General features: G+C 37.0%; 1 protein-coding gene across 1 annotated transcript in view; it reads right to left on the bottom strand.

The window, feature by feature from the left end:
- Positions 1 to 2,146: 2,146 nt before the first annotated feature.
- LOC144470030 (uncharacterized) overlaps positions 2,147 to 15,291 on the bottom strand; it is a 41,166-nt gene continuing 28,021 nt past the window's right edge. The window contains exons 2-3 of the mRNA XM_078180809.1: positions 2,478 to 2,647; positions 2,147 to 2,383 (exon numbers count right to left, since the gene is read on the bottom strand). Coding sequence (XP_078036935.1) covers positions 2,147 to 2,383; positions 2,478 to 2,647 — 407 coding nt within the window. The remainder of the gene's footprint in view (positions 2,384 to 2,477; positions 2,648 to 15,291) is intronic.

Genomic DNA, 15,291 nt, shown 5'->3' with positions numbered 1-15,291 from the left:
GGATTCCGTTAAACCCGCTTAAAATTGCGGAATCAGTCACGTGGCGGCATAAAGGAAACGATCCGTTTGCGTAGGCGTGTTCGCTGAATATGCCGTCAAATTGAAATGAACGTCCAGTTAGAAACCCATACGGAGCTTACTTCCCGTCGGTGGCTACGTTTATCTTGTATGATGGAAATTTACTGGTCGCATTACCATCTTCTTCGGCCAATCTGTATCGTATACCAAGTGACGGTGTAATTTACAATTTCCATAGGTAAACGTCGGTGTTCCTGTTACGAGCTGGATAATCGACCTGTCGCTCCGATGAGACTTCGTTCGGCTCACTATTACTTCACTTGACATGTTTTAGGCAATTAGACAATCTTCCAGAAAATGGTTTTTCAATTTTGGTTAACCCTTTGCATTGTAGGAACGAGTTGGATCTAATGAAATCTAATAAATGTAAATGTAATAACTAATATTTAATGTTAACTATTATTTGAAATGTTATAAAATAATATTTGAACCTATAGTGTTAAATTTTTATTCATTAATCCTATTCATGTTAAATTTTAATTTGTACTTTTATTTTATTTGCTTTATTAATCGCGAAGAAAATGGTTTTCCAGTTGGGTTAACCCTTTGCGGTATAACAATGAGTTACGTAATAATATTTGAACTTATAGTGGATTAATGTTAAATTTTAATATTTTTTAATTTTATTTGCTTTATTAATAGCGAAAGGTATCTTAATACTTAAAAAATTATATAATATTGAAACTTGAGGAACTCAATGTTAAATTTCAGTTTCTATTTTTATTTAATTTATTTGATTAATCGCAAATGGTATCTTAATATTTAAATTATCTATAAATAATATTGAAGCTTTCAGTAGCTCAATGTTAAATTTCAGTTCCTATGTTCATTTCATTTATTTTATTAATCAAATAATATTCAAAAATTTATATAATAATATTGAAGCTTACAGAAGATCAACCTAAAACGTTTACCTCAACAACCGCCAACAAATTATTAAAGTGAAGCCTTAACAGTCCTTGAACGCCTGCAACGGCTCGTCCTATAGTCTATGCTCGGCAGACGGACTGATTCCGTGAATGGACTCGTTGAATGCAACGGGGATCGTTTCGATCGTTCATCGAAGGTCCTTAAAGAACAACCGATAATATTACAACCTCGTTTCCGGCGCCGATTTATCAGCGATCGGAAAGAATTCGGCGGCGGTGAATTGAAATAATCATGAGCAGATTTGCATACAACACGAAGGCGAGAATCGAGTGCTCCCCGCTATCAATCCATGTGAAAGGTTTCTTGATTGCACGTTCACAGTGACTATTCACCGGGGCTAGGCGCCGAACATTCCGATCGATCTACAAGTTTTTACTCGCAATCGTTACACCGTTACAGAGGAACACTGTGGTAACGAGGGTGACTCGGCTGCGAGCGACGGAGGATTTCAGTTTACCAATGTTTCGACTACGGTTTTCGAACGGCCGTGCTGCTCGAAGTAAAGCTGTAACATGGTTGCGTTTTTAGACTTACTCCGTTACTCGTTAACGGAATAGTTTGTTCGATCGTTCTCTTGGTTGCTACAATGTTTGGTCAGATTGCGGTTGCGGAGGTCAGGGTAGCGAAATAGAAATCAGATAATATAATAGAGTACGAGATAATGAAATAGAGATCGAGATAATAGAAGATTGAGAAACTAAAGTATAGATCAAGATAATAAAATATAGTTCAAAACACTAAAATAAAAATCAAGACATAGGAAACATTGAAAATCCAATGGATTTTCCAATCCAAGGGAAAAAAAGAAAATTAATTGACCTGTCTAATCGTAATTTGCAATATTCTAAAGATCGACTAAAAATCGACAAAAAATTTGCTAAATTAAAACGTCAAAGAAATTATAATTAAAACTGAGATAACATCTGCAAGATTGCTAGGTTATGTTCCAATATTATCGACTTTATTAATTGTATAAGTTATGTGAAAGGTAAGTATGGTTATAAGCTAAAGCTAAGTTATATGGTTATGCCAAGCTAATATTTAAAAAATTACATTGTTATTGGGAGTACAAATTAGTTCGGTCCGTTCTTTTGTGGTGGAAAATGCATTTATTTCGAGAACAAAATGAATTAACAGATTAATCAAAGTATTGTCCATCGCTGTTTACTGCTTTTCCCCACCTCTCAGGCAATTTTCGAATTCCATCTCGAAAAAATATCTCGTCTTTTGTGGCGATCCAAGTTACAAGCCAATTTTCGATTTCTGCGAAAGAAGTGAATCTGTGACCCGCCAAATCGTTCTGCATCTGCCGGAACAACCAGTAATCAGAAGGAGCAATGTCCGGCGAGTATGGCAGGTGCGGTAAAATATCCCACTTGATCGTTTCCAAATAATTTTTCACAATTTTTGCGACATGAGGCCGAACGTTATCATGGAGAAGAATGACTTTGTCATGTCTCCGATCGTACCCAATTGCCATACGGCACCCAATTACCTTGCTTGTGAACCATTCCCATGAATTTCAATCGTACGGAAACTGCTTGTTGGGTAACTCCCAATGATGCTGCAAGCTCCTCTTGAGTTTGACTCGGATCTTCATTGAGTAATGCCTCCAATTGTTTATCTTCAAATTTTTTGGCTGCCCAGAGCGAGGCTTGTCTTCAACGCTAAAATGGCCATTCTTAAAGCGTCGAAACCATTCCCTACATGATTTATCAGTTGGAGCATTGTCACCATAGACTTCAACAAGCATTCGATGTGCTTCAGCTGCACTTTTCTTCCAATTAAAACAGAAAACTAAAATCTCTCGCAAATGCTGCTTAGTTAACACAAAACATGACATATTCAACAGAGTAAAAAACAGGCGTATTAAATGAAACTCAAAGCAATATAAACTGAATGTTATTGGCAGATACCTAACCTCTCAGAAACAATCGAAATCAGTTGTTACTATGAAACAGTCATAACAGTTGGAGCTATCTTTTGAAAACGAACCGAACTAATTTGTGCTCCTAATAATATAATAATATTGGAGCTACCACGACTGGTTTAAAGGAAGAAGCAGAAATTAACCGATATACATATAGACTAGCCATCAGTTGTTGATGCTCGTGGTTGATTTTAATAAATCGTTCGAGCTTTTCAGTAATTTACACGTGATGTGTCGACTAACTCGAAGGACCACCTCCAAGGTAGGAGGAACAAATTTACACCGTGAATGTTAACAACAAATATATTTACACTCCCGGTGGAGATACATGGAATGCGTTCAAGATTGTTACAAGTTACTAGTTGTCTAAGAGTTTGTGGCTATGTCTATTTTACGTATTGTTTCTGGATTCCGAAGTGTATCTGTCTATTTTACGTATTGTGTCTGATTCCGAAGTGTATCTGACGTGCGAATCGAGGTTCGCCGATAACGTCACCTCGGTTCGCCCTACTCTTGCAAGTTAGGGGTGGGTGTTGAGGAAGCTGCCCAATCGCGACAAGCCCAAAAGACAACGTCTGGGACCTAGGAAGGGGCAGTGCCGCAACGTTTGCCAGGGAGTTCCCGGTCGCGCGTGGGCCTGGAAAATTGCCGACATCTGCATCCCATTCCCCTAATTGCCCGTTGTCCCAGAACGTGCCGTTTTCCGCGATTCGCGCCGCGCTATGGGCATAGGGACCCGCGTTTATGGCAGGGCAATATCGCTAATAGCCAAGAGTGTCGACCATGTGCCTTGGAACAATCGCAAACTATTTTCTAAAGAAGCGGATGACAGGCCCATACCCTGGCCGATTCTGAAAGTCCCAAGCACATGGCCCCCCGCCATAAAACCCTCGCTCAGCAATCCTCAACATCAGTAAAGTATTAAATAATAAAAGAAATAAACACTGTTTCTTAAAATACACAGTCAAATTACATATTTAACACGTTGAGCGCCACGTCAGCCATATATGGCTGACACTAGACTTTCGGTTTAGACCGCGTCAACCGCACAGGCTGACAGCGTGTGACATGAGAACTTTAAAATTTACACTGTTTTATGGAATTATAGAAAATTTATTTAAAATTTACTTAATTTTGTCAAAACACAAAACTATCTTCGTATACTATCTTCTACTGCGAGAAGAAACATTGGCCCTACAGTACCAGTGCTTTTACGCGGCGCGCGTGGCCTGACGGGGACCCCCTTAAAAATCAGCGTGGCGCTCAACGTGTTAAATCTAGAATAACGCGTACAACGTTGCTTTAATTGCTAACAAGAACAATCGTTCGAAAATGTTAAATAATAAAAGAAATAATCACTGCCTCTTAATGTACACTGTTGCGTCGAGTCCGCGTACGCAATTGCCGCAGATCACTCGAAGGCGCGTGTGTTATGATGATTGAGGAATCAACGAGGTGTTGTAGGTTTAACAATTTATTAAAGGTTCAATAGTATTCGAAATGGGAAATGTTTCGGCTGTGACGGCTCGGATGCTGGATTGATGGGTGGTAGCGATGCCTTGTTCTTCGTTGTCCTTGGTGGTGTTTCCCTTGTTTGCTGCTTGATCGTCGCTGCGTCACTGCCGATCACCCTTGTTTCCTTCCTGCGTTCCTCTCACTCCTGACTGTTCGTCTGACTGCTTCTAAAACTGTACTGTCCTATTTCTAAAAAATGCCTTGTATTTATAACATTTTAGTGTTCCGGTAAGGAACCAATCATGATCAATTGTTTGAAGGGCCCGTGTGGTGGTCGGTCGGTCGTCCGATGGAATTTCCGAAGAGGAGCGGCTTCGACCGATTTACGGTTTTAACATTTTTCGCCCTCGCAGAGTCTTTGCGTTGAATATTTTCCATCCGACTTGTTGTTCCGAGACGGAACATACACAGTCAAATTACTTATTTATGTCTAGAATAACCCGTTCAACCTTGATTTAATCGCTAGCGAGAACGATCGTTCTTAAAATGTTAAACATAATTCGAAGGTATAACAGTTTCTATCCTCCGAAAATGTTAACATCGATCCGCCATAGACACCAAAACTCCATATTCGGCGTGACGCATCGATCACAAAGTTCCCTAAAATTCGCTCCACGTTACAAGATGCAACGTGGACGGTTTCCACGGCGGGCCATAAATCCGTGACTTCAACGACTATAAAATATCCTTTACAGAGCGGCGGGCAGATCGGAAGATTTTTAACCCGGCCCACGTAGGCGAGGAGGAGGCGGCGGCCCGCCCTTATCTCCCGGAGATTTATTTTAATTCGTTCCCGGACAGATGCTTCTCAGGGCAGGTGCAGCAGTCGCGATGCGCCGCCAGACTCCTGGACAACTACTGCGAGGCGAGTAAGCAGGATTATCCATCAGAACGTATAAGTACACACGGCGTTATGTGTCTTCAATTCCGGAGAGTAGATTCCGGCAAAAGGCGAGACAAAATGAAAGAGGATACACTACGCCAAAAAGAGTACGACAAGCTACCGTTCCTTCGCTTCTCTTTCGTTTTATCCGTCTCGCTGGCTGACGTACACTGACGCGAGAATGTTTTTGCGATCCACTGCAAGAAAGCCTCGCCGATAAGGTTAAATACCGTGTTTTTCTTTGGCCCATTGAATTTCGGAAAATTTGATTGCTGCATTATGCGAATTCTGTTGTTTTATTAATTTATCGTATTGGTAATTTATGTTTTTCGAGTGGAAATTGAAGGAAAATAAAAAGTTAGTATATAACAGTGTAATTGATTGGTTCTAATGTGAATTAATTCAGCACCAATTGGAAATGCCTTATCAGAATAAGTAGTTTTGTTATAAATTAGTAAATAGATTGCATTATCTTGTCAAGATAATAATACAACAATAAAATTAACTGGTTTGAACGCAAATTATTTGAGCGTCAACTGGAAGTGCCTGACTTGAAGAAATTTAACTTTATTTTTGATAATAATTAATTTAACTTGACAGAAAAAGTTAAAATGTAACAACTTGGACTTCCTTCTTAATAATAGTTAATTTGACTTCACAATAGAAGTTAAAGTAAATCATGTCAAACTTTTGTTCCTAATAATAATTAATTTGACTTCATAAGTACGTGATTCTACAACAATTAGACTGTGATCGACTAATTTATTTTACTTAAAATCTGATAAGATGGCACTAAGAAATTCATTTATGGTTTCCTAGTGCATTTGTGTTGCATTATTGCAACGATTTACATTAGAGAACAGCGTTAATAAAAGTGACCACTGAAATATGTTATTTCTTATTCAGTGGCCAAGAAATTTTCCTCTTTTAATGGTGTTAATCTTAATTATTAGGGAAAGTTATTACAAATATAAAAAGTTATGACTGTACTAAGTGCTTTGACACTCCAATTTAAGATTTTTCAAAAAATGGAATTAATAATGTTTAATAATCGTTTCGAGAATGTCTATACTGCTTGTAAACAGGCTTGGTGTTTATCGTTTCAAAATTATACTTATTACTTCGTAGTGCATTAATTATAGTAATTGGCATTGATATAGATATGTTTTAATATCACAAAATTAAAATAAATGACGAAACTAATAATGTAATATAATAAATCTTGAAACTAATAGTGTAAATAATCGTGTGATAGTTGTTGAAATTAGGGGAAACGCACAAGCCCACTTTACATTGTTCACACTGACACAATAAATAGCAAATCTAATATTGTACTATGATAAATGACAAAACTAACAATGTAATGTAATAAATAATAAAACTAACAGTGTAATATAATAAATAACAAAACCAATAGCATAACTTTATTTTGCTTAACGATATTTTTCGAAACAAGGGAAAACGAATTACTTTGTTATACTGTGAACACAGAATATTAACACTTTACCGATTGGTAGCCTATAAATCGGCTTTTTACTCTGACCGGTGATCTATAAATCAGTTATGGTAATCAATAATTTGCTGTCTATTACCGAGATATTATTGTATAATTTCTAAAACATGATATACCTTTCGTGGTGAATAAAATAAATAAAATAGATAGTATAAGTGTTAATTAATGCTAATGTAGTAAAGTGTTGACCCCTTGCCGTACCAGTTTCTTCATAGTTACAATGGTAAGCACCTTCTCGATTGTAATAATTTCTTAGAAAAACAAGAAAATTTATATTTATACTATATCCACATTTTCTAGAATGTTTAAATATTGATTGCAAGCGAATAGAATTTTATAATAACTTAAAAGAACGGAATAACGGTCATACTTAACAGGCTATTACTACAAATCTTCATCACGAGTCTGACTCGTTAAAGTACGGCAAGGGGTTAAAATAATGCGTACTGTACAGAATGACAATTGAAAATTCGGAAACCGTTCACCAACCAATGAACGATGAACGAGAAACACGGTAGCCGGTACGCTTGTTCGCGATAAGCCGGAAGTGGTTGGAACCAGACTCGCGAAATCTTCAATTTCACGGTACAGCGCGGCAAGGAAGTTCGAAGTGGTTGAACGAGGGCTAATGACGAATTTACTTACCGCTTCACGGGGCCGCCGCGCCGCGCCGGTTTCCGCGATTTTTCCACTCGGCCCCGCCCGCTCTCAGCCCGCCTAATACCGACTCGCCCGTCTGACGGATATAATTACAGTTGATACCGGATTTGCCTTTGCCACGCTAATGTAACGGCAAATATTTACGACTCGTTGGGTTTTGGGAGTCTGCCGCGGAACAAGTAGCAGTCTGCTCGCGGCCGCTGCCACCTAAGCGTATTTGTCGGTGCCTTACGTACTATATACGGTCTCGTTATGCGAGTCTTTTAACCCCTTGCACTATAATAGCGAGTCAGACTCGCGAGGAAGATTCCATGCGATCTCTATTAAATAGGAATATTATTCATCTCTTCTATATTGAAGTCAAATTGAATGCTTCTATTATAGAAGTCTAGAAACGGAAGTAAATAAATACAACAGAAGAAACAAGGCTTGTCTGGTCTTGTTAAGGAAAATATTGGCTTGGCAAGTGAGTGATTAAGAATTTTGTCACAGCACGCTCTTTTGTTTTGTCATCGTGTTCGAAGTACTGAACTTATATTGTTTTCTTCTTCTTTTGACTTCTGCGTTTACTTTAGTAGGGATATTGTATCGATTAGTTATTTAGTTTCATTTTCATCCCAGTTTAAAAATAGAAGATCGACGCACGTTTCAGGCATATTTTATTCTATTATTTCTGAAAAGACAAGATTAAAGCACCTAACTTATATCGTTTTCTTGTAGCTTGGACCTCCACCTTTAATTTAATAAGAAGATTGTATCGATTAGTTATTTAGTTTTGCTTTGAAACACTCACAATTGAAGACAATATGTTTACCCATTGTTTAGATTTAAGAAATTGTTAAAAGCCAAAGTGTTGCATGAGTCACAAGAATTAATTTTATATGCAAAAAATGCACTCTGCCGTACAGAATGGAATTACTATAAGTCGGAAAAATAATTTTAGGTTTTTAATTAAAATTGCTTCGAGTTCAAAGGGTTAAGTTCGGTTGCATTGACAATAAAGGCTGGATCGGACATGGCCAGTAATTTAATATAGTCATGATCCAACCATTATCTTCGATAATTAAATTAAAATTATTGTTGTATACGCGTTTGATGTGGATCCGGTTTGTAACGCCGGATTTGGTTATAAACGCTTGGTACAATGCCGTATTAATAGATGTATGTTTGTTTTATATACACTTTATTTACACTGTACAAGGATACTAGTTGCGATGTTTGATGGTGTTTTACTACGTTTACGTTTGGATGTGTTCTGTATGAATGTTAGCTGTGATCTGTCTCTCGTTCGTCGTGTTCTGTCTGTTGTCACCTCGGTGTTTCGTTAATTGGTGGAGGATAGTTTTGGTGGAGGAAATGAAATGTTTTCGATTGGAGGTGGGTGTGTCGCAGGGAACTTGGAATGAGGAGTGGGAAATTTGGTAGGAACTTCGTGTTTGCATCGTCTTCTTTGTTAAAGTAAAATTATGACAGTTTGTCCGTGTAACGGTAACGTGGGTCTGTCACACGTGTTGTCCGTTCGTCGAGTCGAGTTTCGGTAAGTACGGTAGTCGTAAAGTAATTGCGTTAGTCGTCGTTCGTCGGATTTTGCCTATTGTCGATTGATTCGTATGTTTATGGCTTAATAACTAAAGAGGGGCGGTTAGGCACTTTCGACCATCGGTGTTGCCGTCGCAACAATTATGTAATACGTATCGTCAAAATTTAGATGTAAAAGATTGCTAAAATTGTAATTATTATATAAGTCATAAGGATTAATTCTATATGCATAAAATGCACTCTGTTACAAGCAATAGGAGTACTATAAGCCAGAGGAGCTATTTTAAATGTACAATATTGGGTTGGTAACTAAGTGATTGCAAATTTTAAATGATTTGAAAAATTCTAGACTATTTCGTTTTTATCGCAGCTTAAAAATAGAACAAGATGCGCGTTTCAGACATATCTTATTGCATTAATTCCGGAAAGGCAAGAACACATCGCAAGCACACGAGAAGTTAAACCCCGTATATGGGAATGAATTCTTGAAAGAAAGGCAATGTCCACATTGGTTTGTCAAATTTCGTTCTGGAGATTTTTATCTGACAAATGCGGAACGATCTGGCCGTGCAGATGAAGTTGGCGAGACCCATATCAAGACTATTATCGATTAAAATCGTCATAGCACAACACGCGAGATTGCAGAGAACCTCAATGTATCGCATACGTGCATTTAAAAACGATTAAAACAGCTTGGCTACGTCAAGAATTTTGATTTATGGATTTATGCATTAGCTTAAGGAAATTCATTTGACTGAACGCATTGGCATCTGTGATTTGCTACTGAAACGCATCAGAATTCATCCATTTTTGAAACGACTAATTACTGGCATCGAAAAGTGAATAGTAATATAAAAGATAATTTTAATTTAATTATCCAAGATAATTCTTTGAACGCGAGGCAACAATTTCAGTGCCGCCTCAGAGTCACCATTCGAGTACAAAGGGTTAATAAATTGTCTTCAAATTTTAAATATATAATGCCATCAGTAACAAATCAAACATTTAACAATTCACGCATGAGTGGTGATCCTGAAAAATTTACTCTAGAATTTGTTGTATCACGTTCTAAAATTATTTTTGTCGGATTAAATCTTTGCACTCGAAGCCATTTTAATTGTATATCTAAAGTAATTTTTTTGGCTTATATTATTTCTACTATACACGTATGTAACAGAGTGCATTTTATGCATATGAAACTGAATCTTGTGACTCACACAACAGTTACACTTTTAACAATTTCTTAAATCTATATCTCAACGATATATAATACATAATTTTACATTAAATTATTATACATAATTTTAATCTAGTTTTCCAAGATAATTCTTGGATCGCGATACAGCAATTTCAGTGCCGCTTCAGAGTCGCCATTCGAGGGTTTAAATATCACGGGCGAAACAAAGTAACGAGTCGGTTCCTTTATTAAAAATATCTTTGGTACTCCCTTTCACGCTCGTTGACTCCGTAAATGAATTTCTGCGTCAAGAATACCAATTACGTAGCGTACTAACGTCCCTGGACGGTACCCGCTGGAAGCATTCCAATTCTAGGGGAGGTCTGCCAAGTGCGTTAAAATCTATCGATCTGCAAATTGCAGCTAGAGCCCATATAATCTCCGCAGCGCTGTTAGAACAGTATAAAACAAAGTCGCGGCGGCACTGTCTTTTCGGTAAGGGACGTTTGTGCGGTATAATGGAGCCAAGAGCCGCTGTTCGCCGTCAGCCATTTGCGAAACATTTCGAAAATGGATCGCAATGTTTCTAACGGGCCTATTAGTGCTCCTGTATCTGAAAAAGCGACATTCGCCGCTGAGATCGTTCCACGGATACCCAATACCGTTTCTCGGTGCTCTGAAAACGTCACAGACGACTCTTGATACTAATAACTAAAATATATGCGATGAGCAGAGTGCGGACTTCATGTAGTTATGGTACGAGCAAATAGCTGAAGTATGAAACTGTGAACACGTCAAAGCTAATTGATAATATTCTTACGCTATTTTGAACTCGTTGACATTGTTGGGAGAAACAATTTATGTTTCTATTGATTTTTGTTGTTTGTAATTGTATAGTGAATTAAGTTAATGCGTATATTAATTGTATTAACTGAATTAAGTTAATGCGTATATTACTTGTATTAACTGAATTAAGATAATGCATAAATTAATTGTATTAACTGAATTAACCCTTTGCGGCGAGAGGCGACTCTCAGTCGCCACGATGTTTCGCTTAGCAGGATGAGTGACGACTGAAAGGCGACAGTCGGTGTTTATGTTAAGATCATTTCTGTATAAACTATATAATTGTATATAATTGCATATAATCGTATATAAATTATGTTTTTATTATATGTAAATTAAAATAATTTGTATACAAGACAATCGGCACATTTGAGAAAATCATTTCGTCCTGCTACCACATTTGGTCGAAAAACGTATATTGATCGTATTAATTGAATTCTATGACTTGTTTCAGAACTGCGTTCATTAGCACTTTTTTCGTCAGTAATAATTTATTTGATAAAAGAAGAAGACTTTTGTTTTCTAATTGTCTTCGTTTACTTTCATTCACAGATTTTAGTGACAGAAGATTGAAATCTTGTTTCCATTTAATAGGAACGATTTTTAGTCATATTTATTAGGTTAAACACGAAATGTTCGTCACGAGTCTGATTCGTTCTTATAGTGCAAGGGGTTAATACATACATTGATCGTATTAGTTGAATTTGTATATGTATTAATCGTATTAATTGAATTAATACATATTATCAATCGTATTATTTAAATCAATGTGTATATTGATCGTATTAATTAAATTAATACGTACATTTATCGTATTAATTGTTGATGTTCGAAAACTAATAGATGAGGATGTAATATCGGACTTCGATAGTATTTATTTACTCCGAAATCTACTACGATATTATATTTCCCTACAACCTTTCCGCAAACAAATTGCCGCCAGTTATCGATAGAACAAATGAAGGCAAATTCTTCGAGAATAAAACTATAATACTTTGTTCAATAAAAAGCGGATGTGATCTATTCACCATTCTCCTCCAGATTACTACCTCGTGCTTTCTGTTCCCTGTCCCACGACATTATCAACTATTTCACTTCCATTTGTGCCTCCACGTGACGAAATTCAGTGCTGCTATGTATATAGTATTGTTAAATTTATCAGGCTCTTTAACACAGACCACTATCTGAAACAATAACTCGCCGCGAAGCGAAGTGAAACTATCGCCGGTGCGATTCAGGTTGCAGCGAAAATTTTGCGGAGAGCGACGATCGCGAGAAGCCGCCGACCTACGAGCTGGAATTTAACAAACCCGCGATTATTATACCGACGGTGGGCTTAGCGTAAACAGAGCGTCAGCGTATGCGACTCGCGCGGGTTTTCAGTAGCCCTCCGCAGGGTGAATCATATTAGCGGCGCGTCGCTCGTTGTCGGTGAGCGTCGTGGACAAATATAATAAACGCGAAATATTGGCTTGGCAACTAAGTGATTGCGGATTTTAAATAAGAAGGGAAATACTAAATTGTTGCTTAACGATATAACTTTATTCAGTTAGATATTGTCCGTTTTTGTAGATGACCTTTCGCCATTATTCAACCAGTACCATAAATTCCATGCTCATAACATTGGTTTGATTGCATTAGTAATTTGTTAGTGATGACTTTATGCATTTAAAATTTGAAAACAATGTATTAACCCTTTGTACTTGAATGGTGATTCTGAGGCGACACTGAAATTGTTGTCTCTCGTTTCAAGAATTATCTTGGATAACTAGATTAAAATTGTGTAGTACATATCGTGGAACTTTAGATTTAGCGGCACAAGAATTAATTTCATACGCAGAAAATGCACTCTGTCGTACAGAATGGAATTACTACAAGTCGGAAAAATAATTTTAGGTTTTTAATTAAAATTGCTTCGAGTTCAAAGGGTTAAGTTCGGTTACACTGACAATAAAGGCTGGATCGGACATGGCCAGTAATTTAATATAGTCATGATCCAACAATTATCTTCGGTAATTAAATTAAAATTATGTAATACGTATCGTCAAAATTTAGATGTAAAAGATTGCTAAAATTGTAATTATTATATAAGTCATAAGACTTAATTCTACAATATATGTATAAAATGCACTCTGTTACAAACAATAGGAATACTATAAGCCAGAGAAGCTATTTTAAATGTACAATATTGGGTTGGTAACTAAGTGATTGCAAATTTCAAATGATAAGGAAAATTCTAGATTGTCGCTTAACAATATAACTTTATTAAATTAGGTATTGTCCGTTTCTGTCGATGACATTTTGCCATCTATCAGGCAGTGCCGTAATTCCATGTTCATAAAACTTCCGGTTTTTGTTAGCAAAAGACTGAATTAACTGTGATTTTACATCGTCAGCGTCATTTTATCATTTAACAAGTTCTGCATGGAACGAAATAAATGGTGATCCGAAGGCGCAATATCAGGGCTATATGATGAACGTGACAACGCATTCCGACCTAGTTGTAATTATTTTTGGTGAGTGACTGAAGATGTACGGAGCTTTGCGTTCTCATGGTGGAAAACGATTTGCCAATTCCGAGCGATTTTCTTGTCGCAGAATTCCTTTACAATCCCACTAAACTGACAGCATAATATTTTTTTAGCAAATCTTAGATTTTGGCGTCTTCCGGGTTGGTTCACCTCGTATCGACAACGATGTTTTCTAATCAACATTGTTACAAACTACATTCACTTTTCGATGCCAGTCGTTTCAGAAATGGATGAATTTCGCTGCGTTTCAGTAGCGAATCACAGATGCCAATGCGTTCAGTCAAATGAATTTCCTTAAGCTGATGCATAAATCCATAAATCGAGTTTCCTGGCATAGCCAAGCTGTTTTAATCTTTTTTAGTGCACGTATATGATACATTGATTTTCTCTGCAATCTCGCGTGTTGTGCTATGGCGATTTTAATCGATAATAGTCTTGATATGGGTCTCGTCAACTTCATCTGCACGGCCAGATCGTTCCGCATTTTTCAGTGAAAAATCACCAGAAAAAAATTTGACAAACCAATGTTGAACGCTGCCTTTCATCCAAGGATTCATTCCCATATACAGCGTATAACTTTTCGCGTTTAACTTTGCATAAAAACTAAATAACTAATCGATAGAATATTTTTACTAAATTAAAGATGGAGGTCCAAGCTACAAGAAAATAATACAAGTTAGGTGTTTTAATCTTGTCTTTTCAGAAATAATAGAATAAAACATGCCAGAAACGCGACTTGGTCTTCAATTTTTTTGAATGTGTTGAAAACGAAACTGAATAATTAATCGATACAATATTTCTATAAATTAATTATAGTAAATTATTTCTTTAATAAATTAAAGGTAGAAGTCCAAAGAACAAGAAAACAATATAAGTTATGTAGTTTGAACACGTTGACAAAACAAAAAACATGCTAAGACCATTTATTCACATAACTCGTGATCACGTAAATTGCCATTCCAATATAATAAACGCGAAATGTAATAAACTTTGAAAAAAGGTTTATTATATTTAAGAAACGCGAAATATAATAATCGCCGGGCGGCGATTATTACGAGTGTATCGCAACGAACGATAACGCCTACTTTAGTCGGGTTGCCGCGCTAAAGATCGTCGTATTATCATCGGCCATCTAGAATACGCGAAACTCAGCGGGTTTGAATGGCGCTTCGGTCTTCAGAATGGAACGTTACCGGTGTTTATGGCAGTTGGTCCAACCTGGTACCGCCGCCGTCGAGTCTACACCCGTTTTATAGGCCGCGTTAGTTCTTAACCTTCCACCGATAGCGTCGAAACAAATGGGAACGCTGTGTTCTTTCGGGGCATTGTGCTTGAGTGATTATAATGGTGTTTTATCTACAGCTTCCGGAGACTACGTTTTCGCCGGGTAATCGAGGGTCGCGGGAACTCATCATTTCGTCTCGGCAGTATTCCGCTACCATAATTTTCTATTCTTCTCGTATGCATTCATGCTCCATGATACTTTATCGCGTCGCATTGTGCGCAGACAGAGACGGCTGAGCTATGGATCTTGATACGGGTGCGAATTATTATTGATATCTGTTATTAGTATTTATTGTTAATATTTTTTATTAATACTTATTATTGATATTCATTATTTAATATTTATTATTGATATCTAGTATTAATACTTATTATTCCTATCTATTTTTAATATTTGTTAAGAAT

This window comes from Augochlora pura, chromosome 5, assembly GCF_028453695.1.
Source record: "Augochlora pura isolate Apur16 chromosome 5, APUR_v2.2.1, whole genome shotgun sequence".
NCBI lineage: Eukaryota > Metazoa > Arthropoda > Insecta > Hymenoptera > Halictidae > Augochlora > Augochlora pura.
The sequence above is the reverse complement of the archived record's forward strand: the minus strand, read 5'-3'. Positions and strand labels throughout refer to the sequence as shown.